A 27,922-nucleotide genomic window follows, 5' to 3' on the forward strand; every position below is an offset into this window, starting at 1 on the left:
ATTTCTATGCTCATGGAGACACACTGCTGGTCTCATCAGTAACCAGACCAACCCCATCCTCAGGCTTATCAAACAGTAGCTGAGAAAGGTGTTGGTAAGTTTACCTTTTCAAAACCACACAACTTTTATTTAACTTAATGCTAGGTACACACCATACAATTTTCTGGCAGATTTACCTGCCAGATCGATTATTTCCAACATGTCCGATCTGAGATTCGAACCATTTTCCGGGTTTTTTTTTTAGTTTTTTTTAGTTTTTTCGATCGTTTTTTTTTAATTGATTTTCATAGAACTGAATGAAAATCAATTGAAAAAAATGATTACAAAAATCAGAAAATCAATCGAAATTCAGATTGGACGTGGTGGAAATAATCGATCTGGCAGGTAAAACTGCCAGAAAATTGTATAGTGTGCAATTGGTGTACACACCTCCCACCCCTGTGTAAAAATATGTAGTTAATTTGTTCACTGCATTAGCTTTAGCGGTTATCCACTCTTGTCTTGTATTAACGGTTGTATTGTTTATTTTCTATTGTTATACCCTATACGCTGTTGTACAGCACCACTGAAGTTGCTGGCACTATATAAATCAATATTATTAATTTAAGTTTGCGGGAAAGCCATCAGTTTGGTGACATTTCGAAAGAAGTTTAAATGAGCAGGTTTGAAAACCGTGCCTTGTTGCCGTTTCCGATCTGGTTCACTTTGTGTCTTTTCGGTACGTACTTCTCCATATTGGGGACTTATTTTTTTATTTATTTATTGTATTTATAAAGCGCCAACATATTAAGCAGCGCTGGACACTAGTTTAAGTTACAGACAATATTTAAGGGTGATATACAGCAATATGACAATACAAGAATACTGTAGGTCTTTGTGAGGTTTTGGATGTGGGGAGTGAAGGATAGAGATGGCTCGAACCTCCAATTTTCGGTTCGCGAACCTCGACAAAAAGTTTGGTTTGCGCGAACTTCCACGAACCGCAATAGACTTAAATGGGGAAACGAACTTCGAAAATTAGAAACCTTTATGCTGGCCACAAAAGTGATGGAAAAGATGTTTCAAGGGGTCTAACATCTGAGTTTTTGCATGGGGGAGTGGGATACACGCCAAAAGTCCCGGGGAAAAATCTGGATTTGATGCAAAGCAGCGTTTTAAGGGCAGAAATTACATCACATTGCACACCCAGTAGTCCAATGGTTCATCGCTGCTCACAGTGTCTACATCCACACTTATGGCCAGGTAGTTGGCTACCTGCCGGTCGAGGTGTTGGTGGAGGATGGATCCGGAAGGGCTAAGGCCCTAAAGAATGTCCGCATGTCCGACATCACCATGAGATCGCTAGAGCGTCCTGTCCTTGCCTGCGTGGACATAGGATTACTGGCACTGGTACCTTTATTCCGTTGTGCTGTGGCATCACCCTTAAACGCACTGTAAAGCATAGTTGCCAGCTTGTCCTGCAAGTGCTGCATCCTTTCTGCCTTCTGGTGATTTGGAAACCTCTCCGCCACTTCGTGCCTATACCAAGGGTCTAGTAGCGTGGCCACCTAGTACAGCTCATTCCCCTTGAGTTTTTTTTTATACTGGGGGTCCCTCAACAGGCTGGACAGCATGAAAGACGCCATCTGCACAAAGTTGGATGCAGACGTACTATCCATCTCCTCTTGCTCTTCCTCAGTGATGTCAGCTAAGTTCTCCTCCTCCCCCCAGCCACGAACAATACTACAGGAAAGTTGAGCAGCACAAGCCCCCTGCGATGCCTACTGCCATTGTTCTTCCACCTCCTCCCCCTCTGTGCTGCCGTAGGTGGTGAGGAAACATCTGGTTCTGTTGTGAATTGATCCCACAACTCTTCCTCCTGCTCCTGTTCATGCTCCTCCACAGCTTGATCCACCACTCTATGCACGGCACGCTCCAGGAAGAAAGCATATGGGATCAAGCCGCTGATGGCGCCTTCACTGCGACTCACCAGGTTTGTCACCTCCTTAAACGGCCCCATGAGCCTGCAGGAATTTCGCATGACTATCCAGTATTTTCGACCAGAACATCCCGATCTCCCCAGAGCATGTCCTTTGACTGTAGTTGTAGAGATACTGTTTGATGGCTTTCTCCTGTTGAACATCAGGAGGGTCGATTTCCAGCGAGTTGGGCTATTCCAAATCAAGTGTCTGACCGGCAAGTTGTTTCTCCACTGTATATCGGCAAAGCGTGCCATGGCCGCGTAAGACCGCCTGAAATGCCCACACTTCCTGGACAGCCTCAGAACGTCCTGGAAGCCTGGGCACTACTGGGACACAAATCTCTGAATTATGAGATTCAGCATGTGCCATGCAGGGTACATGTGTCAACTTTCCCAAATTCAAAGCCGAAATGAGATTGCTGCCGTTGTCACACACCACGTTGCCGATCTCCAGTTGGTGCGGGGTCAGCCACTGATCCACCTGTTTGTTAAGAGCAGCCAGGAGAGCTGCTCCAGTGTGACTCTCCGCTTTGAGGCAAGACATGTCTAAGATGGCGTGACACAGTCGTACCTGGCATGCAGCATAGGCCTTGGGGAGCTGGGGCTGTGTAGCTGGAGAGGAGATCGCAGCACCAGTAGAGTTGCACTGCCACTCAGCCGAGGAGGAGGACAACGACGGCGAAGAGAATGTAGCAGGAGGAGAGGAGGTGGCAGCAGGCCTGCCTGCATGCTGTGGAGGTGTCACGACTAGGTCCGCTGCACAGCCACGTACTCCCTGCTTGCCAGCGGTCACCAGGTTGACCCAATGGGCTGTGTAAGTAATGTACGTGCCCTGACCGTGCTTGGCAGACCAGGCATGCGTGGTCAGATGGACCCTTGACCCAACGCTGTGTGCCAGAGATGACACCACTTGCCTTTCAACTTCACGGTACAGTTTGGGTATCACCTTTTTTGAGAAATAATTGTGGCCTGGTATCTTCCAGTGCATTGTCCCAATGGCCACAAATTTTCTGAAGGCCTCAGATTCCACCAGCTGGTATGGTAACAGCTGGCGAGCTAACAGTTCTGCCAAGCAAGGTGTCAGACGCCGGGCAAGGGGGTGACTGGCAGACATTGGCTTCTTCCGCTCAAAGATTTCCCTCACGGACACCTGGCTGCTACTGTGTGCAGAGGAGCAGGAACCACTCAAGGTGAGAGGCGGAGTGGAGGGTGGCTGTGATTGTGAAGGTGCAAGGGAGAAAGCGGCTGAAGATCATGCACCTGCAGGAGGAAGAGGAGAAGGAGGGGGTGGCTTTGCTTTTGTGTGCTGGTTTTCCTCTGGTGCTCTTACCATTGCAGTTTGTGTCTTTTTTCCATGTGCCTTCATAAGGCAGTTGTCCCTATGCGGCTTTTGGCCTTTCCACAGCTCAATTTTTGGCAGCAGAGAGAATAATGGCATTGCTCTGATCTAAAGCCCAATCTACACAATATGATTCTTTATACGATTCGATTACGATTCTATTTACGATCCGATTAAATCAGACATGTCCGATCAGGATTCGATTCAATTCGATTTGCCATTGTTTTGCAATGGCAAATCGAATTGAATCGAATCCTGATCGGATATGTCAGATTAAATCGGATCTTAAATAGAATCGTATAAAGAATCGTATCGTGTAGATTGGGCTTTAGGCAGACACACACAAAAAATTCCAAACCGCTTAGCCGTACTGGGGTGATGGCACTATGGTGGCTTCAGCAGCTGACGTTGAAGGGCATGGTGGCTGGCTGTCTATAGGTGGTGATAAATGGCGCCGGACACTGCCACCAGCTGTTTCTGAAGACGAGCTCCCCCTGCTTCTTTCAGCAACTCTTCTCCTCCTACTCCTCTCTGACTCCCCCTCTGAACTGTCCCCTTGGTCATCTTGTCTCTTAGGATCCCACGTGGCATCCGTATCATCATAATCATCCTTCGCTTGCCTCAGACACCTCATAAACTGCACCAACAACAGGTACTTCATCATCCTCCTCCTCCTCACACGTTACGTCCATAGTGTCGTAATTCAGACATATGAGGTGGTGTAATTTGCTTAGCACCTTCATCTTGTTGTAACAATAATATCTGTGAATCAGTTAATTCCCCACCAAAGAACTCTTGCGAAGTGTCAAATGCAGCAGATGTGGTGCTTGTAGTAGCGCTGGTGCCTGCGGAAGATGAGGTGTTCTGGGTTAAATAGTCAACCACGTCCCGTCATTCTTGTGAGTTGATGGGACGTGCCTTCTTCTGAGCACTATACTTTGGGCCAGGGCCGCACAAAACCACATCAGCGCGACCTCGAACAGACCTGCCGGGTGGCCTCTGGGTCTGCCTCTTCTTATTGTTTTGTCCATATTGGGGGAGGGGGGGTTTAAGTGAAAGGTATGCACTGACTTGACTAATACAATGTGCAGTCACACCGGTGCAGTTAACAGGTATGCACGGACTGGTATAATACAGAGTGCGGTCACACAGGTACTGTGAACCATTATGCAATGGCTAGTATTACAAATTTTCAGCTGTTACACACACAGGTATTGTGAATAGGTGCAGTGACTAGTGGTATTAACAATGCATGCGCTCACGTAGGTAGGTGCACTGAACAGGTGGGTATGCAGTGATTGGTATTACAAATGTGCAGCTTTTACACACACAGGTAGTCACTGAATGTGCTGGGCCTGGCAGCGGCACAGTAGGAATTACTAAGGGGCCAAGGTCCCACCTGCAGCTGCGACTGACTGACTTGGCTGTATATGCAACACAAGTGTCTGTGGGACACACACACCAAAAAAAAAAGATCACAAGAACAACATTAGCTCTCAAGAGCTGTTGAGGATGAGGAGTGCTTTTTAGCAATAAGTATCAGCAAGAAGGAGCAACCTAACAAGTTGACCATAATGATGTAGTATGGGGGCGGTTACCGCGGACGCGAACCACCGAAGTTAGCGTGAATAAGTTCGCGTGCGAACTGTTCGGGCCATCTCTAGTGAAGGGGAATGCGAAGTCCAGGGTGACACCCAGACAGCGGGCTTGAGAGGTAGGGCGAATGGTAGTGTGGTTAACAGTGACATGCACCTCTGGGAGGTTCATGGATGGCTGGGTTGGGAAGATCATAAATTCCGTTTTGTCTAGATTTAGTTTCACTTACCGTATATACTCGGCTATAAGTCGAGAAATTTAGGACTGACTCAAAGTATAAAAGTGGGAGGGGGGGACACTTATATACGAGTAGTCCTAAATTTCCCAACTTATAGCCAATATACCAGTGTCTTTTTAACTCCCCCCTCCCTCCCACCCACCATCATCCAGAGGCCGTCTGTATCAATTTCCTACTTGCGCGGTTTAAACCTGTGCAAAGCGATTTCCGCGTCAGAAGCAGTCACCCCCATCAGCGTGCGCTGTGTCCTCTCTTCTCCCTTCACTCGCGCTGACCTCCGTGCTGTAGCGTAGCCCCGCCTCCCGATGTCAGAAGACGGAAGCTATGCTAAAGCACGGAGGTCAGCGCGAGTGAAGGGAGAAGAGAGAAAGCAGCACACGTGATGGGGGTGATGGCTTCTGCTGCGGGAATCACTTTGCACGGGATTAAACAGCGCAAGTAGGAAATGGATACAGACGGCTCCTTTTGGATGATAGTGGGTGGGAGGGAGGAGGGAATTATAAACACACCAGATTACACAGCGCAAGTAGGAAATTGATACAGACGGCTCCCTTTGAGTGATGGTGGGTGGGTGGGAGGGAGGGGGAAATTACAGGCAGCAAGTGTTTGGGTGATGGTGGGAGGGAGGGGGGAATTAAGGGCAGCAAGTGTTTGGGTGATGGTGGGAGGGAGGGGAAAATTAAGGGCAGCAAGTGTTTGGATGATGGTGGGAGGTGAGGGGTGAAATGGAGACAGGTGCTCCCTATGGGTGATGGTGGGTGGGAGAGAGGGGGGAATTACAGGTAGCATGGGTATGGGGGAGTTGCAGGCAGCATGCATTTGGGATATGGAGTTACAGGCAGAAGGTTAATGACTGAATGTGTGCTTGAAGAGTTATTGACTGTACTTGGGGGCCAGGAGGGTATAATGACTACAATGTTGTATGAAATTCATCCATTTACCCATCTTGATCCTCGAGTGCAGCCATTAACTTTGCTGGATAGACTTATACCTGAGTAATTGAAAAATTCCAGCTTATGAGGGTCAAATATTGGGGTCGACTTATACACGGGGTCGACTTGTATCCGAGTATATATGGTATATTGGCATTCTTTTCCTGTAGCAGATTCCTGAGGCTGTGCTTTTTAGTGCTGCTATCCATCGATATTTGCAATCTTGGCATGTAGTGTATACCTACATACACGCATTAGACTTTTGTTACTTGAGATGATTATTTGCAATCAGTTTGCATGAAAAATTAAAAAGCATCGGTATCCGCAATGGTGGCTCCCCACCCTGCAATCCATGGAGTTTTATTTTTACCTGCGATCTGCAGCAGTACATTTTCTGCTCTTTCCTATAGTTCTCTTTTCCATAAAACGGGATGGGCTGCTTGTCAGAAAGCCCTGTATGCCAAGGTAAAAATGTCACTCAAAGCGATCAGGAGAAATCTTATTGGGTGATAATATACTCTTGTACTTTACAGCTTAGCTTAAAGGGGCACTACAGCGAAAGACTGTAAAATTTAAAATATGTGCAAACCTATACAAATAAGAAATAATTTTTTTCCTGAGTAAAATGAGCCATAAATTACTTTTCTTCTATGTTGCTATCACTTACAGTAGGTAGTAGAAGTCTGACAGAAGTGACAGGCTTTGGACTCTTTATAGGGGATTCTCATGGATATATTTCAAAAGCACTTAGTGAATGGCTGTTGCTCTGTCCAACTGCCAAAAAACTGTGTAGGGAAGCTGGCCAGCATCATTGTTTAAATCCTTTTTAGGGAATTTATAAATAAGTCTTGCTGAGAATCCCCTATGAAGAGATGGACTAGTCCAAAACCTGTCGCTTCTGTCAGATTTCTACTACCCACTGTAAGAGACAGCATAATAGGAGGTAAGTAATTTATGGCTCATTTTACTCTGGAAAAAAATGTACTTCTTATTTGTCAATGCTTGCACATATTTAAAATGTTAGTTTTTCGCCGTAGTGCCACTTTAAGTGACCTTAAAGTGTCTAAAATATCTTGAAAGATGCAATTTTATCTTCCGCTTTGCCAGTGCAAGGCACTGGAGTTTGATAGTGTGGAAAATATACATTTTCTATTTCCCAGGTCTTCTCAGGACAGCAGCCCTGAGAGATGACCTCTCTACTCCAATCTAGACAGGAAGTAGGATAAAGAGCTGAAATCCCACACACTGTTTTTTATTTCCTGTACACTCGAACGTGGATGTGCAATTGTGTGTTGAGTTTCACAGATGCAGGATGCTATGAGCAAGTGGGTGTGATCTAAGATATTTAAAGCAGTATAAAACCTTGACATAATAATCAATAAAAACACGGTTTCCTACTTTTTATATGCCATACGGTTATCATATTTGCTTTTGTGAATAAGTAGTATTCATTTAGAAATTACAAGTTCCCAAAGTACACTTATTGGTCTGAGAGTGGACTTTGCATTTTATTCATAACCGGTTTATTCATCTTTTAATTTAAGCAGAAATACTTTCTTAAAGAGAACCTGTACTGAGTAAAAATATTTAAAATAAACACATGAGGTAACTTCAAATGAACATTACATAGTTACCTTGCCATCAGTTCCTCTCAGAAGCTCATCATTTTCTTCTAACAATAATCCCTTCCAGTTCTGACAATATTTTGTCAGATCTGAAATATATCAGTTGCTGTCAGTAAAATATCAGTTGCTGTCAGTTATAGCTGAGAGGAAAACTGATGTACCAGGTAATGTCCATGTTTCCCTATGGCTCAAGTGGGCGATGTTACAGTTTAACTTTGTGCTGACCAGAAAGCTGTTATGGGTAATGGCCATTTTCAAAATGGAGGACGGAAAATTCCCTTGATCACAGTGAACAAACAGGACGCGGGACAGGAGAAAGACACTGAGGAGTAGACTACATGGAAGGTAAGTATGACTTGTGTATGCTTATTTTGACTTTTAATTTTCAGTTCAGGTTTTCTTTAATGTCTGTCTGTGTTCGGCAGAGTCTGCAGTCAGAGAATGTGTGACATTTCTCACTTGATACAATTAAGTAAACACAAGATAACATTATCTCTAGTTCGGATGCGTCCACCTTTCACCTGGCAGGGAACTTGTAAGTCCTGTGTTAACCCTTTGATTGCTGTTCTAGTAAAAAAAATGGTGGTAGTATATAATCTGCTGTAATTAATATTTTTGAGCAAAGAAGAAATGCTGGGTTTCATTCCGCTTTAAACCTGGTTTGAGGTCTGCTGAGTGCGGATATCCTTCTGACCATAAAACCAGCTGGTTGTCCTAACTTTTAGGTTTCTTTGGAATAATGTCCTATTTGCCTCTGTTTAGCAGCTTCCCCAGTTTGGGTGCGGAAGCTCCATAGTTATATTTTAATGTAGACTAGAAGTCCTTGCCACCATTTTGTATTACTTTTCTTTCCTAAGATGTACTATGTTTTAGTGGGATTCACATTTTTCCCTAAAACAATGGTTTTGTTGTTGATTGAGATCCGAATTGATCTCTACATTTCAGGCTATGTACGTTCCTGCAATGGCATATGTGAATCCACCTCCCCTCAAGTACCTGCTAAGCAAACCGTCCATAAAAGTAGAGCATTCTTTTTTTCTCCACTAAGGAGAGCCATGATCTACTACTGGAACTTAAAGGATACCAGAGCCAAAAACATTAGGAGAAATGTTGGGAGCAGGCATGTATGGGGACCTGTCGTCACGGCCACCGCTCCCCCCCCTTTCTTATCTGCCCCCCTCCTTTCTTACCTATAGACCCCTCAGCAGCATATTCCTAAGTCAGGCATCACAGCACAGGATCTGGCCCGGCTGTGCACATCCTTTATGCTGGATACACACCATGAGTTTCCGCGTCGAATGCGTCCGTCGATACGCGTCGATTCGATTATTTCCGAACGAATTTCGATGATTTTTAGGTCGATTGCCATGTAAAGTATGGCAAATCGACCTAACGATCCATCGAAGCTTGAATCGAACATGTCGGAAATAATCGAATCGACGCGTATCGACGGCCGCATCAAACGCGGAAATGCATGGTGTGTATCCAGCATTAGGGTGTGACTGCATCCAGGAGCACTCTACGCATGCTAATGGTTTTGGCTCTGGCATCCTTTAAGAGAAAGCAGGTGTTGAGGGGACTGGTTAATATCCTAATGATAATTAACCCTTTGGCAAACTTGTGAGTCCACTTTCCTAATTTTCTGAGCCAGATGAGGCATTTAGCATAAGGACTGCAAAGTAAAGGGATCATACAATTTAAAATTGCATAGCATCTTATGTGAAAGCATTTTTCTGTTTGGATTAAAACTGATATTCTAGAAAAAGATCTTTAGATAGTAAAAAAAAAAAAAAAAAAAAAAAAATCTTAGGATAGAAGAAATGTTTGCTTTGGGGATCCTTTTGGGATCAGAAAAGACAGTGGCTTAATGAAAAAAAGGTAGCAGGAAGATTTGGATTCCCAGCAGAAGAAATTGAAGCAATGCAATTGTATTCTCACTCTTTCTAGTTTTTAGCAAATGGTTACTCAGCATTATTTTAAACCGTTGTTTATAACCACATCAGATTCCATGCTTTTGATCACCCTGCCCAGGATTCCAGAAGACACATTACAGTGATCCATTCTAAAACTACTTCAACAGAGTTATAAAGGCAGTACAATCCTCCCAGAGGGGAAGTTTATTCTCCTGTGTCCCTGGTCAAGAAACCACAGAGATTGCAGGTCTTATTCTCAATGTAAAATGTCTCAGCTTTAATTGCTGTACAAAGTTCCGCATGGAGAATATCAAGTCAGTTACAAATGTTATGCAGCGCTATCATTACTGGCATGACTAAATTTAAAGGGTGCCTACTTGCATCTTTCGATTGACCTGGGCTCACAGTCCTTTTCTAAGATTTACTCTTTACCTTCAGGGGAAGGTAAGGCATTCCAATGTACTGCTCTATTACCGGTTTGGCTACTCACTATGGTTACTACCAAAAAGCTCTGCTGGTTGATATTGTTTAGGACTCTATTTCTCTATCTTAATAATAAACTTTCTCTGATCACCTGTTTTCTGGGGTGAGCAAATAACACTAAAAAAAGTGTGGCTACTATAACCCTGAGCTTCAAAAAAACAAAAACAAAACTTGATAACATCTGTTTGTACTTTAAGTGCAAGGAAAATGCCCATAAGGCCTTGGGGATATTAACATTTTCGGCAGTTCAGTGAGGACTCGGCTATCTTATCTTGAGCATTTCCTGTATCTTAAACCGATCATAATGCTGACATTTGTGTGGTGCTTTTCTCCTATCATACTCAAAGGGCTTGGGAGCTGCAGCTGCTAGGGGTGTCCTCGGTGGGCCACTCTGCAATGTTGGGGGGTGGAGGGAAAACTCCTTGCTGAGTGGGTGTTTGCTATGGCTGGGTTTCGAACCCTAATCTCCTATGTCAGTGATCGCTGCAAAGTCAGTTTTCCCTATTCCTCTTTAGATAAACTGTCACTAGATTGGTGCATAAAATCTTCTCGATTTTCGACAGGACATCTGTGTAATTTTACACCTCGGAAAATAGCACAAAAATCTTGAAGGTGGGAGCACACAGATGATATTCTAGTTCACAGTACTTTCTCCAGCAGCAAAAGTCAGTAGTCATCAAATGGTAAGGTAATGGGAAGAGTCTGGAAAGCCCTTCTAGACTTCCATTCATTGAAGACAAGTTTACTATTTAGAGCAATTGCAACATTTTGTAGTAGCTGAGCTGAACTATCAGGAAGGAACTTTTTGCTTTGGAATGTAATGTTGAGAATTCTATTCTAGGCCAGATTGTGTTGACCTTGAAAGCCATTCATGTAAAAGTACTTTACATCTTTTAGTGGATTATCTCTGCAGGTTGACTCGCCATCAGGATAGTCTTTGTATATTCCAACAGATCTACAACAGATGGGGGGCCTCCAATGAACACTTTGCAACAAAGGGCACTTCCAAATGAAGACGTTCTGTGCCCTTATTGCCTACACTTATTCCTCAGTAGTACACTTTCTGAGGATCTTTCACCAAATATTTCAGGACAGGTTCAGGGTAATAATGGTTGTACCTTTCAGGCCCCAAAGACTGGCTGGCAATGCTGAAGAATCTCTTACTCCTGATATGCCTGACCTACCTGTACAGGGTGCACTCTTTTTTTCACTTTCACTATCGCTTTCAAAAAGCAGTAATAAAAAGAAAGAAGGGTAAAAGTATGTGTTATTTACCATGGAGGTTCAGATGTAAAATATGCATATTTCAAATATACTTCAGAACTCCATCTGGATATCTGAACATAGTCTTTCAGGTTTTAACAGAAACACCATTTGAGCCATTAACAGAGATGTCAGAAAAATTACATCCAAGACTGGCTTTGTAGCTATCATCTATCCCAGAATGGTGGGAGGATTTCAGGCTCTCTAGTAAAGAACTTTACTGCCTTATAATGAAAGACAGAATTCCTTGTGGATCAATCTTACTTCCCAAGGTTTCTTCTAATAAATCCGCAGCACTCAAGAAATGTATCTTCCTTCTTTACCAATCTAAAGATCAAAAAGATGAATGCCCCCACTATCTAGATGTCAAATTTTGTGTCATTTGATTCCTGAAGATTACATCTGTCTGGAGTAGATCGCACTCCCTCCTAATTCTCATCTTCTGGAAAGTGGACAGCCAGTAAAACTTCAGAAGCCTCTGTATTTCTCACACAATTTCACTAGGTTACAAGCTACTTGAAATGGGCAACATTGACGGTGAGTACCCATTTGATAAGAGCTGTCTCATTCTGTGCAGATTGGCCAGGAACCACTAATGAACATGTAAAGGGTGGCCCCCTGAAGTAGCAGGATATGTTGTAAGACACTACAGACTAAATATGTTGATTAAGACAGATTTAACATTTTGATTTACAGTGTTGCAAGTAATTCTCCCTCCCTAATCTCAGTCTTGTTTATCCTTTCGTGTGTGCTGTCCTCAGATGACTTGGAAAAGATAACATTACTTACCTGTAACGTCTTTTCCAGGAATCGATAGGACAGCACCCTAACAACCTGCCCATAATTGTGTTGTATTAAAAAGTACTGTATTAGAAATATTATTCTGAGTGGTGTTATCTTTTGTATTCACTGAGAATGTGAAGGATTGCAGCCCACATATACCCTGTGGCTAATTTGAATATTGTATTCTACTTCCTGTGCTGTCCTTTTTTTCAATAACTGGAAAACATGTTACCAGTAAGGGTATGTAATGTTACCTTTCTTTTGCAGGGTGTTCGTTAGATGAAATTCAGACATTGAACTACAAGAATTAGTGAGGGGGGGGGGGGGGGGAGAAACTGAGAAAGGGTATTTTAAGGAAATGGGATATGCGCTTTGCGCAACTTGCCTGCTTCATCAGGTCAATAGCAAAGTGTCTTTTAGAAGTTGAACTTAATGACTCAAATCGCATAAAACATGTAGTCTTGTGTTGGTGTACAAATTAACCTAATTTTATTTACCTCTGCTCTGAGCTGTTTAAATGTTTATTCCTTATCCTTCTCATATATTTTGGGGGGTGTCTCCTCTCACCTCATTTATTTTCTATTTTTTGGGTTTTTTTTTTACTCTGTTCATGAATCTGAATTTTAAATACTGTGGTGGTACAATATTTTCTTGACCACTTTTTTTTTTTTTTAATTTACAGTGGATGATCCAGAAGCCATATAAGGTGGGCACATTTTTTGGATGCATTGGTACTGACAAGTTTGGAGAGATCTTGAAAAAGAAGGCTGAAGAGGCACATGTTGATGCCCACTACTATGAGCAGAGTGAACAGCCTACAGGCACATGTGCAGCTTGTATCACAGGTGACAACAGGTAAGCTGCCTTCTATCTTGAGAAATTGCTCTTTGATTATCTTTGTCTAAAGAGTGCATTGGTAAAGTAAATCCTTATTTTGACATGAAATACATCTGCTGATAATTGGTCCCAGACAGATGTTCTGTTCAAATTAAAGAACAGAAGCTTTGGCCTACCAAATAAAGTAGGTGGAATGCTTTTTTTTTGTTTTATATTAGTCTGGATGTAGGAGACCGAAGTTGGAATACTGTGGGTGTAACAATGAATGCATAACCTCTGTTAAAATACCACGTTTCTGTGCTAGAAAAATAGTAAACTTTTCCCACCTTTTAATGAGGTCTATAACATGTGCAAGTCAATTGAGAACAAATATGTTAGAGAAAAACTAAGCAATGTACTATACGCTGGTTGCATGATTTTGCACATGCTTAAACACTTTACATTCCTAGGTTTTTACCCCTTAATGTGTATGACATTTCAGCTAATACACTATTAATACAGCAATAACTTTTTTTTTTATAATTACTGATGCCATCAATGTGATGCCTATATATTTTTTTTTGGGGGGGGGACAATCTAGGCTTTCTTTGGGTAATATATTTTTTTCCAGGATGATATCTTGGCTTGACAATATTTACCAACTCTGCAGAGCTCTCAGAATTGGAGGGCTTCTTTTTGTGCACAGCCCTCTTTAGGTCACCCCACAGATTTTCTGTTGGAATTAGCACTGTGTTGTGGCTGCACTATTTCAAAACTTTAATATCCTTCTAATATAGCCATTCTTCTTTAAATTTAGGATTCTTGGGGTCATTGTCATTTTTTCAAAGGTGAAATCCATTTTCAGCTTTCTAGCAGATGTCTGAAGGTTTGGGCAAAACGGCCTGGTATTTGGAATCATTCATAATCCCCTACATCTTGACTAAAGCACCAGTCCCCATTGAGGAAAAGCAAACCCAAAGCATAATATTGCCACCACCATGCTGTACCTTGAGTATGGGGTTTTTTTTGTTTTGTTTTTTTGTTGTTGTTTTTTTTAACGCAAAGTCTTGTTTTTGCACCTCTTAAATTGTGGCCAAAATGTTCAATCTTTGTCTTGTCAGACCAGAACATTTTCCCACTTCCTTTTCGGATACTTGATTTCTTTATTAATTTGCAATTCTTAGCCAGGCCTGGATTTTTCATCTTTTTTGTTTTTCAACACGAGGAACATGTTTTTCATTTTTTTTCACAAATACCATTTTAATTGATTTTTATTCTTTTGTTAGTCTGTGCTTTAACCACTTCAGTTCCACAGTGCTAACCCCCCCCTAAAGACAAAGCTATTTTTCACTAAAAGGGCCACTGCAGCTTTAAGGCCAAGCTGCAGGGCCGCACAACACAGCACACAAGTGATCCCCCCCCCCTTTTCTCCCCACCAACAGAGCTCTCTGTTGGTGGGGTCTGATCGCCCCCCAGTTGTTTATTTTTAATATAAATATATTTTCTTTAAAAAAAAAGGTTTCTGCTGCCTCCCTTCCTCCCCCAGGCAACCTATCACAGCGATTGGCTGTGATAGGCTTCAGCCTATCACTGCCGATCACACTTTTGTGCCCCAGGGGGACAGCCGTGTCACACGGCTGTCCTCAGTACAGCGCTGCTGCTGATCGCAGCGCTGTACTGTGTCGCCGCCTAACAGTCTCCAGAGCGGCAATAGCCGCTTGGAGACTGAAGACGGGGCGGAGCTCCGCCCCCGAGAAGGAGATGCATGCGCACCCTGCACATGATCTCCTTCAGTAGCCGGCTCCAGGACCTGACACCAATCGGCGTTAGGCGGTCCTGGGGATGCCACTGCGGCCACGCCCATCATTGTGGAGCAGTCTTCAGGTAGTTAAAAAAGAGATTTCCAAGTTAAAGTGCAGGAATCTGTTGTCTATTGGTACAAGTTTTTATTGGGGTGTGTTCGTTTTTTTATATCCACTGATTGGATGAAAATGTCCATACACTTCAGAAAGTATTAGTCAGGGGTGTTATTGTAGTCTATGTAAACATTTATCTTAAAATAAGTTAGTGAGTTCAATATTATATTAAAAACTATGAAAGATACAGTTTTCCATGAGAATCTTCTGAGGAGTAGACCTGAGAGATGACACCTTCCACACAGCAGGACTGAAATTAGAACACACAAATTGTTTATATGGCTGGGTTTACACGTGCATCAGTGCAAACAACTGGTAAAACCCCTTATAGTTGTTGTTTAACCATTTGCAAGGTGGCTGTCAGCGCTTATGAGTCGCCTAAATGTGCCATCCAGCTGTTCTCACAATGTCCCAGTGAACGTCATTGTTCACTGTTAAAAATGATGAAAAACATTTACAGCTGGTACACAAATATTCAGTTGAGTGTTCTTAGTACAACTTGACCACTACAAGTTGTATTTCATCCACATGCCACACTGCACCCTAACCATAGATACTGTATGAAAACCGTGTAATCAATGTGCAGTTTTAGAGAGCAATACAATTATACACTTCAACCTCTTCAAATCCAGTAGGGTAAACAAGGCCTAAAGGCAGACACCTCGGGTTCCCTTGTCACTTTGTCTTTCTGTTCAGCCCAGGAATAGGGAAGGCATTCCTGTCAGGATTGCAGGAACCTTAATTAGCCTTCCTGTTAGGTGATTGAAAAGATCAATGTGGTGCTGTGATGGAATGACATTGGCGAACAGGATTCTTTACAACAAAAACTGACCTCCTTAGGTGACCTGTTCCTCCTCTTCCCGGAGTTTGTAATTCTGCATTCTAGTGACAAGATGGTGTACTCTGTATAGCGCTATAAAAATACTACATAATAATTCTGGTTTAAAGGTCACTGGTATCGATGGTGATGTTAATACACCACAGAGAATGCATAATCTTCTTTTGGAGACTGATAGTGTCAGCCATATCAAGAGCTATTATGTCAGGGAGCCCTGGAGTGGAATCGAATTAAAACTCTTAACACAACAAGTGGTTAAAGAATCATTGGCTATATGACATTATGGCGTGGATGAAAGCTGAGATGAATTCTTACAAAGCATCTACTGAGAATCCTTCCGATAAAACAAAGCATACGGCAACTGAAGCTGAGGCTCAGTCTGTCTGATAAGTTTCAATCGACCATTTATGATATTTAATCTTTACCTGATCCAGTGGGCAACACGATCCAGAGCAATACAATACAATAACATTTCTATAGCGCTTTTCTCCCATAGGACTCAAAGCGCTTAGGCTCTCTCAGATTCAGTAATTCGTAGTAGGATGAAGTATTCACACAACAAAAGTTATATTTCTGCAAATGCCAAACTGAACAGGTGGGTTTTCAGTCTGGATTTAAACACGGCCAGGGATGGAGCTGTCCTGATCTGTTGAGGTAAGGAGTTCCAAAATGTAGGGGCAGCATGACAGAAGGCTCTGAGACCAAAAGTTTCCAAGTGGACTCTGGGTATGACTAGATTATTAGAACCTGTTGATCTGAGAATGCAGGGATTGCTACGCAGCTGCAACATATCTTTCATGTATCCAGGGCCTAGATTATTCAGGGATTTAATGTCAGTAGGCCGATCTTGAATAGGACCCTCCATTCTATAGGTAGCCAGTGAAGGGAGTGCAGGACTGGCGTTATGTGGCAGTGACGGGGTTGGTTGGTTAGCAGTCTGGCAGCAGTATTCTGTGTCAGCTGTAGGCGGTACAAGACCTTTTTTGGAAGGCCAGTGTAGAGAGCATTGCAGTAATCCAGTCGGGATGTGATAAAAGGCGTGGACTAAGGTTGGCAGATCTTCTGGGGCAATGAGGTGCTTGATTTTTGCAATGTTCTCCAGGTGAAAATAGGATGATTTCACCACAGCAGAGATTTGAGTTCTGAAGTTTAAATCCCCATCAATTAGAACTCCCAGGCTACGCACATGATCAGAGCTGCGTAGATCCGTGCCTCCTATTCCCAGTGGTGAAGACTGCAAGTTAAGTTGTTTTGTTATCATGCTCTGCCCTCCAATCAGAAGGACTTCAGTTTTGTCTGCATTTAGTTTCAGCCAGTTGTCATTCATCCATTTCTGTAGTTCACGTAAGCAGGCGTTTATAGTTAGCGTTGGGTCTGTCATACCAGGCTTGAAGGAAAGATATAGTTGGGTGTCGTCTGCATAGCAGTAGTATGTCAGGCCATGTTTTTGGATTAGTTTTCCCAGCGGTAACATGTAAATCGTGAAAAGCAGAGGAGAGAGGATTGAGCCCTTGGGCACCCCATACTTAAGTGATACAGGGGTGGACAGGAAGGGCCCCATAGACACTTTGTGGGTTCTGCCACTCAAGAAGGATTGGAACCACTGAAGAACTATGCCATCAATGCCGCAGTATTCCTGTAGCCTGTTTATCAAGATGTCATAGTCAACTGTATCAAAGGCTGCAGAAAGGTCTAGCAGTATGAGGATCGAGCACTCTCCTCTGTCTCTTGCCATGACCAGGTGGTTGCATATTTGGATGAGGGCAGTTTCAGTGCTGTGGTGTTTCCTGAAGCCAGACTGGAATGGGTCATAACTGTTGTTTTGTAGGATTTTGGCTTCTAGCTGGAGGTAAACAGCTTTTTCAATTAGCTTGCCCAGAAAGGGGAGGTTAGAGACAGGTCTGTAGCTGGTCATTGCATCTGGGTCCAGGGAGGGCTTTTTGAGGAGAGGCCTGATGATTGCTTCCTTCAGTAAAGCAGGAAATATCCCTGATTGTAAGGAACAGTTAACAATGTTGAGGAATATCGATACAGGTCGGGGCAGTTCAACATGAACTGTGTTGGGCCAGGATCCAGGTCACAGGTAGTTAGGCTGACGTGAAGGAGGATGTTTGATGTGACTTCTTCATCAACTTCTTTGAAGTTTGACCAAGGTGTTCCATTGTCTCTGCTAATGGTCTCCGGCGCTATATTAGGCTCAGATGCTGTAAGTTGGATGGCGGACCTTATAGCGGAGACTTTGTGAAGAAATGGGCAAATTGGTCACAGAGGTCCTTTGAAGACTCGATATTAAGTTTTTGACATGCCGGGTTGCAGAGTTTTTCCACTGTGCGGAACAGTTGGGCTGGTTTGTTAACTGCATTTGCAATCTCTTGTGATAGAAAGGATGATTTTTTTTCCCGTGATTACTTTTTGGTAGCTCTTCAAGTGGAGGATTAAGGCATGTTTGTCTTCTGGGGACTGAGATTTGCGCCACAGTCTCTCAAGTTTTTGGCCTTTTCTTTTCAGCTCTTTTAGGCCTCTTGCACACTGCATACATTTCTGATTCCGATTCCGCTTTTTAATCTGTTTTTACATCCGATTAAGATTTTTAATCTTTACTGCATGCTGCGTTTTTTGATCCGTTTTTCTGTTGAATGTATTCAGGGAAAATCGGAATTGAAAATCGGAAACGGAATCGGAATCGGAAAACGGATTTGCAGTGTGCAGGGAGCCTAATAGCGTTAACAAACCACTGTGCATGATGATGTGGAGTAAGATATTTGGTGCGCAGAGGAGCAATGGTCTCAAAGGTGGAGGACACACATTTGTTGTATTTAAACACCAGAATATCAGGGTCCAAGCTGGAGTCAGTCAATTCATCAAAGCTAAGGTTATCTCGGATATGTTGAGGTGTTAGCCCTTTTAAGTGGCGATATTTTATTTGATTCTTGACCTGGTGTTTGACAGCTGGTATTGAGAGGGAGAAGTGGATAGTGTTATGGTCTGACCAGGCAACAGGATTAATTTCCACATACCTCGCTGTGAACTGCGTTGGTGCTATTGTGAACCATTTTCATTCAGACCTCTGTTTGATCAGATATTATTTTGGTGATAAATTATATAAACAATCACAACCAGGGAGAGGTCAATTGGTGACCTGAGTATTCATCATGGATTTAGTGTATGGCCACTTTTCAGATTGCATGTACCGTGAATACATGATAACCTTAAGGCCATTATTATGTATGCATATTTGTATGATTAAAAATTATGTATGCATATTTGAAATGATTAAAATACATATTTGATCATAGTGTTGCAGAACCAGAACAGTAGACACCTGGAAGTAATTTGTGAAAGTTATTTAACATTTTCAAACCTTACTTTAGGGCAAGAATGTGGTTGCCCAGACAAATTTCACACTGGTCTCCTATTGAAGCCATTAGGATGGAGCAGTGTGTCCAGCCCTTTTCCAACAAGGCCTTCAAATTATGTTGGTTGGAGAAAAAAATTATTGTAATTTCTAAGAGGTATTCATATGATGAGCTCACTAAACATTCTGGTAGACATGGGGACTCCAGTTGTGAAGTTATTCCCTACAAAGAGAAATGCCCAGCGATCTCTCCTGTTCACTGAATAATGTGGACAGATATGAATGTTGATTTTTTTTTTTCATTAGCCTCTCCTTAACCTATACAATTTCTCTGCTAGTTTTGATACAGAAAAAAGCAGCACAGCAGATAAAATGCCAGGCGCATCCTTGTTGGCATCTTTTGAGGACTCTTTCATGGCAGATCCTTGATATTTTCCCCTTTGAAGAGACCACTACTTTGAGGCCAGATTTGTCATCAGATGTTTTACCTCACTGGCTTAATTGATGCGTCGCTCTGTAAAGAATAGACCTTTAATTAAGGTCTGTGGCTTTATAAATGAGGTGTAAATGAGTTACCCGAAAAATCGGAAAAAAGCAAAGTGCACATAATCTTTACTGATGTCGCTTTGATTACATGTTCTGGATAAAGGCAGTTGGGCCATTCTGAAGGTATAGACTTGTGATTGTTCTGTTTTTGGACAGAAGATTGCTCAACTTTTGTTTTGTTTTTTTAGACGCTTTAGAGCAATTACCAGATGATATCCAATTAACAAAATCCAATGCCCTAACCTTGTGGCTGAATGCTGATAATGGCTCCCTTATGTTTGACAGTGCAATAAAAGTTTTGAAATCCATATTATTATTATTATTACCACTATGGCAAGAAGAATTAGTTAAACACAGACTTTCCTTCCATGTGAGTTATGAAACAATTATTTTTGTTAGTATTATTCTTAAAATGGACCCCACCCTTATTTCCCCAAAATACCTTAGAACTTCCATAGATCAAAAGAGATACTTTTATCATCCTTTTGTGAATAACCTAGAAATCATAAAGTTTCATAATTCAAATGTTAGATGCCACAGGTCCTTGGAGAAAACTAGTTGCTGTTCAGGTACTTGTTTGGGTCACAAAACATACCGTAGACATCCAAATCCTTTTTTTTTTTTTTTTTTATATCAAGGCATAGCCCAGCTTTAGCAAAATGTTAGTGTCTTATCTTCTTGACTTGGATACTCCAACTATGTAAATGCACACTCTCCTAAGCATTGTCTTCATTGGATGTGAAAAATCATTAGAACATTTTTTTGAGCACCACGTGAAGCAGTATCCACAGATTTGTGAAACATACTCAATTGGATGTGTCTTCTAGTGCTACTTTTAAAGTTTTTCGATTTCTTATACTTGTGATTTCTTATACTTGTATACCTTCTCAGGTGTGCTGTCCTGGAGATGACCCAGGAATGGCCATATTAGATGTACCAGTAACATATTTTCCAGGAATCAAAAGGACAGCACACCTGTACATCACCATTCTTCACCTCTCTCTTCCACCCCTAATTTTGCTGTCATAATAAAATCAGTAAAGTTTTATATTGTAGTTTTGTTTTTTAGCTTTTGGGGCTTTTTTTGGTGTGCATTTTTTGTTTTTATTTTTATAACTTTTAAGGAGACCCTGAGGTACCCGACTTGAAACCAGTGTTGTGTGCTTTGATTCCTGGCTAGGCATGTGGAAGAGGTCGTCTCTCAGGGGGACTGTCCTGTTGATTCCCATAAAAAAGGCCATCGGTAAGTCTAATCTTTGTGTCCACTTTTTTTTTTTTTCTCATTGAGACTTAAAAATAATCTATTACATAAGACTAGTTAAAAAGATTCATTTTATTGGTGGTTTGTGTACAAATGATAACAAAAATCGATTAACGAAAACCTTATTAGAAATGACTAATTTTTCTTTTTACATTCTGTTGTTTGGACTGAATTAGAAACATTTTACAATTTTCTGTAGCTTATACTCCTCAATACCATCAAGTTCTCATCAAACCTGAAATGGGTCATAAGTGATACTCATGTGTTTGTGACCAACATTACATTTCTGGTCTCCTTTATTTGGTACAAACCTGAAGATGTTAGTGTATTGTCTACTCTAATACAATTATATTTTAGAACGATAACCAAGCTATGGAACATATAAAAGGTGTCGATGTAAGATGCAGCTGTCTGGGTAAAAAAGTATAGCTGACCTCTGTATCTGTGGGGAAGATGGAATTATAAAAACAAGGCCCTGCACCAAATCAACAGATGTTAAAGAACAAGCGACACCCATGCTAACCTAGAAATAAAAAACACATATATAAGTAGATAAATACTACTTCTACTTACATAACAGATGTATTCTGCTATCCACATAATGAGTCCTGTGAATTTTACAAAGGAAAAGCAGAAAATCATATTCTAGGCAGTGGCCATCTTGCCAAGCTAATGCTGACATCATTTCCTCCCTGACTCTTGTTTTCCCCCTCCCTTCTCTTGCTCATTGTGTATTCATTAGCTTCCCTCCTCCCAGAGTCTTCAGACACTCCCACTGAGGTTGTATACTAGGAACTACACTGTCTTTTTTATTTGCACATCCAATCACTGAGTCACCTCAGCCTTGCTTGTAAATACAAGTAATCAGAGGGAGTTTCTGATAAGCAGCAAGGCAGGGAAATAAATGGAAGAGGAGGAATATATTATAGATAAAAAGAACTCCCAGCATTCAACTCTTTGGCACTGTTTGGCACTAGGGCCAGTGCTCCTAAAGTATGTGTTGACGCCAAACCATAACAGCAGAAAAAGTTTAGCAAGTTTTGAATGCAGGATTAGCATCTTTATCACTTAATACACTCAGACAAGTTGCTGTTGAAGTTTGATTTTTTTTTGTGGTGACAATACCGCTTTAATGGATATATATTAGCAACCAGTTGTCACCTACCAGCATGGTTACACATCATACCAAAGGTCTAGTTAAGAAGAATCAACAGAAACCATACTGAGGCTGATCAATATGAAAAAGGGGCTTACAAAATGGAGAAATTTAAGGAAAAGGGGTATAATGATAAAATTATAGAGAAAGCAAGAGAAGATCTGAAAAACGCAGATGGAAGTCAAGGAGAAGACCCTCCATGAACTTTTGCTAGAAGAACCCTTGAAAACCAACCACAATAGGCCTACTGGTAACCACATCAGCAAGATGACTACCACAAGAACGAACGGAAGGGGTTGGGTTTGTTAGATGCGGTAGATTCTTAAACTGCCATAGGATACAAAAAATCTGTATATACAGGTGGATGGGAAACACTGCCAATTAAACTACTAGTTACCTGATACAAGGGTATTATAATGTATAATATATTGTATCAACTGCCTTTGTAGCAAGAGATATGTGGGTAGGACCGAACGGGATTTAAAGACCAGCATCTAAGAACACTTCTGTAATATGGAAAAAGGTCAGGAGAAAGACCCACTATCAAAATATTGTAAAGCGTATCACAAATGTAAGATTAGGGCTGTGGTCATTCTAGGAATAGAAAAAGTGCTGCCGGACCTAAGAGGGGCAAACTTTATTGCCACAATGTCCTATAAGTTTTTGCATCTTCCCAGTGGACACCCTGGCAACAAGGGGACTGAAAGAGATTTTTTTTTTCTCAAACCGATGAATGTCTTTATCTAGAGGAATGGGAGCCCCCTTTAAGTATAATGCAGGATGCCTGCTTTAAGACAGAAATGGAGGATTGCCGCTTTAAGGAAAACTGTGGGAAGATCGGGAATGCGAATAATTATAAAAGAAAATGGATGGTGTGCTATTCCATAAAGGGCTCTCATGAAGGCAGCGGAGTCTGCCAAAATGCACAAGTGCAGAAAGCCAACAGGAACCGTGATGAAGTTTACGCTAACTGCAAAGAAACAATTTCTACTGAGCTTTTTCGCAAGAGATGATGTAGCCGCAAACATACTGCTGTGACCCGTAAGTAGACCAAAACACAGAAACCATGCAGACACTAGCCTGAGACCAGGAGCAGAGAGTGGTCTCCTGTGTTAACCACACCGCTGAGGGATGTGAGGTCTGGGAGCAACCGGCCAGAGCATGGAGACACCAAACAAGACACAGTGTCTAGGCTTGTTAATCAACACAGGCTTTCACAATCTCCTACACATAAGATGATTAAAGATAATCTAGGGAGTGCACTAATAGTGCAATGAGCAAACACGGCATTACAGAAATGAAACAGTTTATTGAATACTGATTCTGCTAGAATAGAAGAGAATTATCCATTGGCTACAGTTGAGAAGCTTAAAACTAATTTGGGGAGAAAGACACTTTTTGGATTTGTTTACACTCCTTTTTACCATCTTGAAAGACTTCTTACAGTATTTAAAAAAAAAAAAAGTATTTGTTTTTGCAAGGGTGTACCAGACGGTCTTATATGTGCGAAGTGTATGATTTGAGTGTGTATGCTTCTAGCGATATTGCAATTTCATAAGAATATTTTACTATAGATTATTTTTTCATTTGGAAAGTATCTTACTACTAAGTGCAAAAAACTATATTGGAATAAAAAACATACTTGCTGATTATTTGCTGACTAGCAATGACACTTGAAACGCTGTACCCTGTCTTGTAGTGCTCATTAGCATAAGCACCATACATGACATCAGTCCATTAAAATCATTGATGGTGCTCCTTCAAACAGGTGCAATAGGTGTGCTTCACTTGTGCTACATCACTATTTTTCAACCTGCCTTTGCTTTACACATTTTCTCTGGATATTCAAAAGGTCTGTAAGCAAGAAATGTGTAGCTGTGTTTTGGAATAAGATGGTGCGCCTAAAAGATCTAGAGATGCTTTTATTGTGAGTAAAAGTTGTGGCTGAAGAGGAAACTAACGTGTGAAGCATACAATGGCTGCGATATTTAGTTCCTTTTAACCTCTTCCTACAAACTGAACATTTTATAAATGTCCTATTTTCACATCTTTAGCGCAAATAGAATGTTTATAAAAGTCCTGCTAATCTGCATGTGCACTGTGGGAATAGCCCATGGCTGGAGAGAAAGAAGAAAAGAAAGGCACTCTTTGAGTTTAAATTTTTCGGGATGCTTAACCACCTTAAAGTAAGAAGCCTTGAGTTGTTGCTGAGAGAGCCAATATTGACTAATCAGCAAATAAACCTTATGGCCTAGTGCACACCAGAGCGGTTCTGCTGCGGTTTGCGATCCGCTTGCGGGTGCAGATCCGCTAGGGTAATGTATTTCAATGGGCTGATGCACACCAGAGCGGGAGGCGTTTTGAAGAAATGCATACTCCCGGGCTGCTGCAGATTTTGGATTGTGGATGCGTTTCTGCCTCAATGTTAAGTATAGGAAAAACGCAAACCGCTCTGAAAAACTGCACTTCAGAGCGGTTTTCCAGGCGTTTTTTGTTACAGTAGCTGTTCAGTAACAGCTTGCTGTAACAATACATGAAATCTACTACACCAAAAACGCTTCACAAAACCGCAAAATGCTAGCTGAAACGCTACAGAAAAAGAAGAAAAAGCGTTTCAAAATCTGCTAGCATTTTGCGGATCTGCTAGCGGTTTTTGGTGTGCACCAGGCCTATGAGTAGATTCACTCTCGGGCATCAAGTAAGTTAAACTGCTGTTTTTTCCCAGTGAAGGTTCCCTTTAACAAATGGTGACATTTTCTTCCAGCATGCATCTGTCAGCAGCTTCCTGTAGTGATAATCATATTACCAGAACACATGGAAAATAAAACAGATTTTTTTTTTCCTAGCTTTAAAAGCTTGCTTTTGCTTTTCTGTATATTTTACTCTGTTGGGAGTGAAGAATATTTTAGTGTATGCAAGAAGACCTAGGAATTTCATTGGTGACAAGTGATCAAGGAAGAGTGGACACAACCTTGAAAGACCCTTCTCCCCATGCCAAATATGTGACATATTGCGAAGGGGAACTCGAGGTGAGAGACATATGGAGGCTGACATATTTACTTTTAAACAATGCACATTGCCTGGCTGTCCTGCTGATTCATTCACTGTAATACTTTTAGCCATAGATCCTGAAAAAGCATGCAGATTTTTCTCAGCAGGCTGCAAGTTATCATATTTGGTGACTTCAGTGCCAGAGATGGCAGAGATGACTCATGAGCTAACAAACACTTGGGCACTTTGATGTGGTCAAGATGCATGAGAATGACTGACATCTTCTTAAAGGCAGGAGGTATATGGAGGCTGCCATATTTATTTCCTTTCAAGCAATACCAGTTGCCTGGCTGTCCTCCTGATCCTCTGACTCTAATACTTTTAGCCATAGACCCTGAACAAGCATGCAGCAAATCAGGTGTTTCTGACATTGTTAGATCTGACAGGATTAGCTGCATGCTTGTTTCTGGTGTGATTCAGACACTACTGTAGCCAAATTGACCAGCAGAGGTGCCAGGCAACTGATATTGTTTAAAAGGAAATAAATATGGCAGCCGCTATATACTCCTCCCTTCAGTTGTCCTTTTAAGTTTTGCTCCTATAATACTCCATCTCCTACTTCTATACAAAGCCTGAACATAAAGGGTCTTGGAAAGATCCTTAGTCCAAACCCTTGGCACCACTTGGCATTCTTGACATCCCTGTCTTAATATAGTCTATAACTGCTCATCCTACTTGAAGATTATGATACAGACCATTTATTCTAATACTAGATCAGCCTGCTGCCTAAGATGTTTTATCCCAAGCAGCAGCAAAGGATCCCACTTACTGATGTCAGCAAGGTATCCCACCCAGACTTGCAGGTGCACTTTGCATAATTTTTCATCAGGTTAATTTAGTGATTTGAAATCAAGGGTAAAAGCCAGTGAGAAATGGGAAGTCATGCAAGAACTAATGACTGGCTTAAGCCCAAAGCTAGTATGATGGCACAGATCTATGGCTTTGGGTGAATACAGGTGCCGACCAAATGAAAAAAATCTGCAGATCCCTGGGACCACATGAAGCAGAGCTCTCGGCAGACTGTCAGACCTTGTGCCCTTGAGTTCTGTTTGCAGTTCAGTAAAGCTATCCAAACTACAGCATTAACAGACAATTCTAGGGGGATGTATGATTGAATCAAGGAGACCTTGGACAGCACCCAGATTAATTAGGCACACCTAAAATCCTCCAGTGGAGTGGTAATTTCAACTAGAATAAACACATGGAGAGATGCATAGAATATTACTATACCCTTTACTTCAAGAAATATGCGGTCACTGTAGCAGCCCTCAGTGCCTATGACCACTTGCTGATCATGATTGAAATTAATAGCTCATCATGAAGGAGTTTAGTAGGGCTATTCATAGTTTGGCTGTAGGTAAGATGCAAGACGGTGATTCTATTCCCCCAGACCAAATAAAGTAGTGCAGGACTAGCCTTCAACAGCCTCTATATAAACTTGTCACTGTTGGCAAGCAGGAGCAGTACCTTTAAGGTATACCAAAATTATCAGCCAACAAAAATAAGGGAGACTGCTACTTTAAAGGTAATTTAATACTTTTAAGAAGGACCAATGTTACCAGCAACATCTTTGTCCATATTTGTCTGTCATGCCTTGATATACTGTACTGGCCAAACACACCTATCAGAATCCTGATGTGGCATTTGGGAAAATGGTATGCTATATTTTCACTTTGCCAGGTACAGGAAAAAAAATCAGAAGAATCCTTGCTTCAATTCAACCTGACAAAACAATTTGGGTGGTCAGAGGTCAGCAGAGAGGAACTCTTCCAGATACTTCTGAAATAGGCCTTCTATTAAAGCTGCTGAGCATGAGTGCATATTTGTGTGAGAACATGCAGAACATAGTTCCAGTGGCATTGCATTAGAGCCTTTCATCATATGCAGTATAGTCAAGCAGGACTGCATCCTTCATAATTTTTTGGAATTTTTTTCACCATTTTGCTGCTCCTCCATTCCTCAGTTGAGTTAATCGATCTCCGCACAAGGTCTGATGGGAAGATATTTAACTTTGCTTAAGAGCCAAAACAAAAGTACACAAGACTCTTTTAAGAGAAATTGATTGGTAATGAAGTGGCAGTCTCAAGTCACATAGAGTAGCAGCTTCAGACTTCATTGAACAATTTCTCCCAATCATGCAGTGAATTTGGGCTCACAGTCTTTCACGTGAGTGACCTCATTTGGATGATCCCCAAGCTGGCAGTAAAGGCCAAAATAGCAATACTGTATACAGTTAAAATAGAGAAACCGAGCGCCTGATATGGTGTAGTATGTATTGGAACAAGGAGGAACAATGTGAAGTAAGTAGTATAATACTCACAAACGTGGGTTACCACTCAGGCAACCACTGTATAGGCAGGTGAGGAGATTAGACCTGTCCCCACTCAGGAATAAGATGTCGCTTTCTGAAGAAGGAAAAGAGGGTGTATCACCCTTCCACCGAGGGTGGAATTCTTGACAAGTGGATGTACAGAGGCGCATTGCAAGTTCTTGGAGTATGTGAATAAATTGTCTTTTTCTCAAGCAACAGCATTGTGTCTATTTGGAAGTGGCCGGTCCACCACCGCCACTTGAATATTTTAAACCTTTTAGCATATTGTATCCTTTTGGCGCCTCTGTACATCTACATATACTGTATACAGTGCTTGTGTTGCTAGTATATTGCTTTATGATAGAGATTTGGACAACATACGTCAAATAGAACAATTCCAACATCTTCTATGTCATATTCTAGTCATGTCCTGGAGAGATAATGTGCACCACACTGAAATTCTCTTCCATACCAACCTCCCTAGTATGTATACATTGCTACAACAGTGATGACCGCACTATTCAAAGTATGAAGGATGCC

General features: G+C 41.7%; 1 protein-coding gene across 3 annotated transcripts in view; it reads left to right on the plus strand.

Annotated features, from left to right (window-relative positions):
* ADK (adenosine kinase) overlaps positions 1–27,922 on the plus strand; it is a 374,760-nt gene that overhangs the window by 283,052 nt on the left and 63,786 nt on the right. For 2 of the 3 annotated variants that reach the window (XM_068255379.1, XM_068255380.1), the window contains exons 5-6: positions 12,815–12,987; positions 20,784–20,846. In XM_068255379.1, the coding sequence (XP_068111480.1) occupies positions 12,815–12,987; positions 20,784–20,846 (236 nt within the window). The remainder of the gene's footprint in view (positions 1–12,814; positions 12,988–20,783; positions 20,847–27,922) is intronic. The other variant, XM_068255381.1, reaches the window with a different exon arrangement.

The sequence above is a fragment of the Hyperolius riggenbachi genome, chromosome 10, assembly GCF_040937935.1.
Source record: "Hyperolius riggenbachi isolate aHypRig1 chromosome 10, aHypRig1.pri, whole genome shotgun sequence".
Lineage (NCBI taxonomy): Eukaryota > Metazoa > Chordata > Amphibia > Anura > Hyperoliidae > Hyperolius > Hyperolius riggenbachi.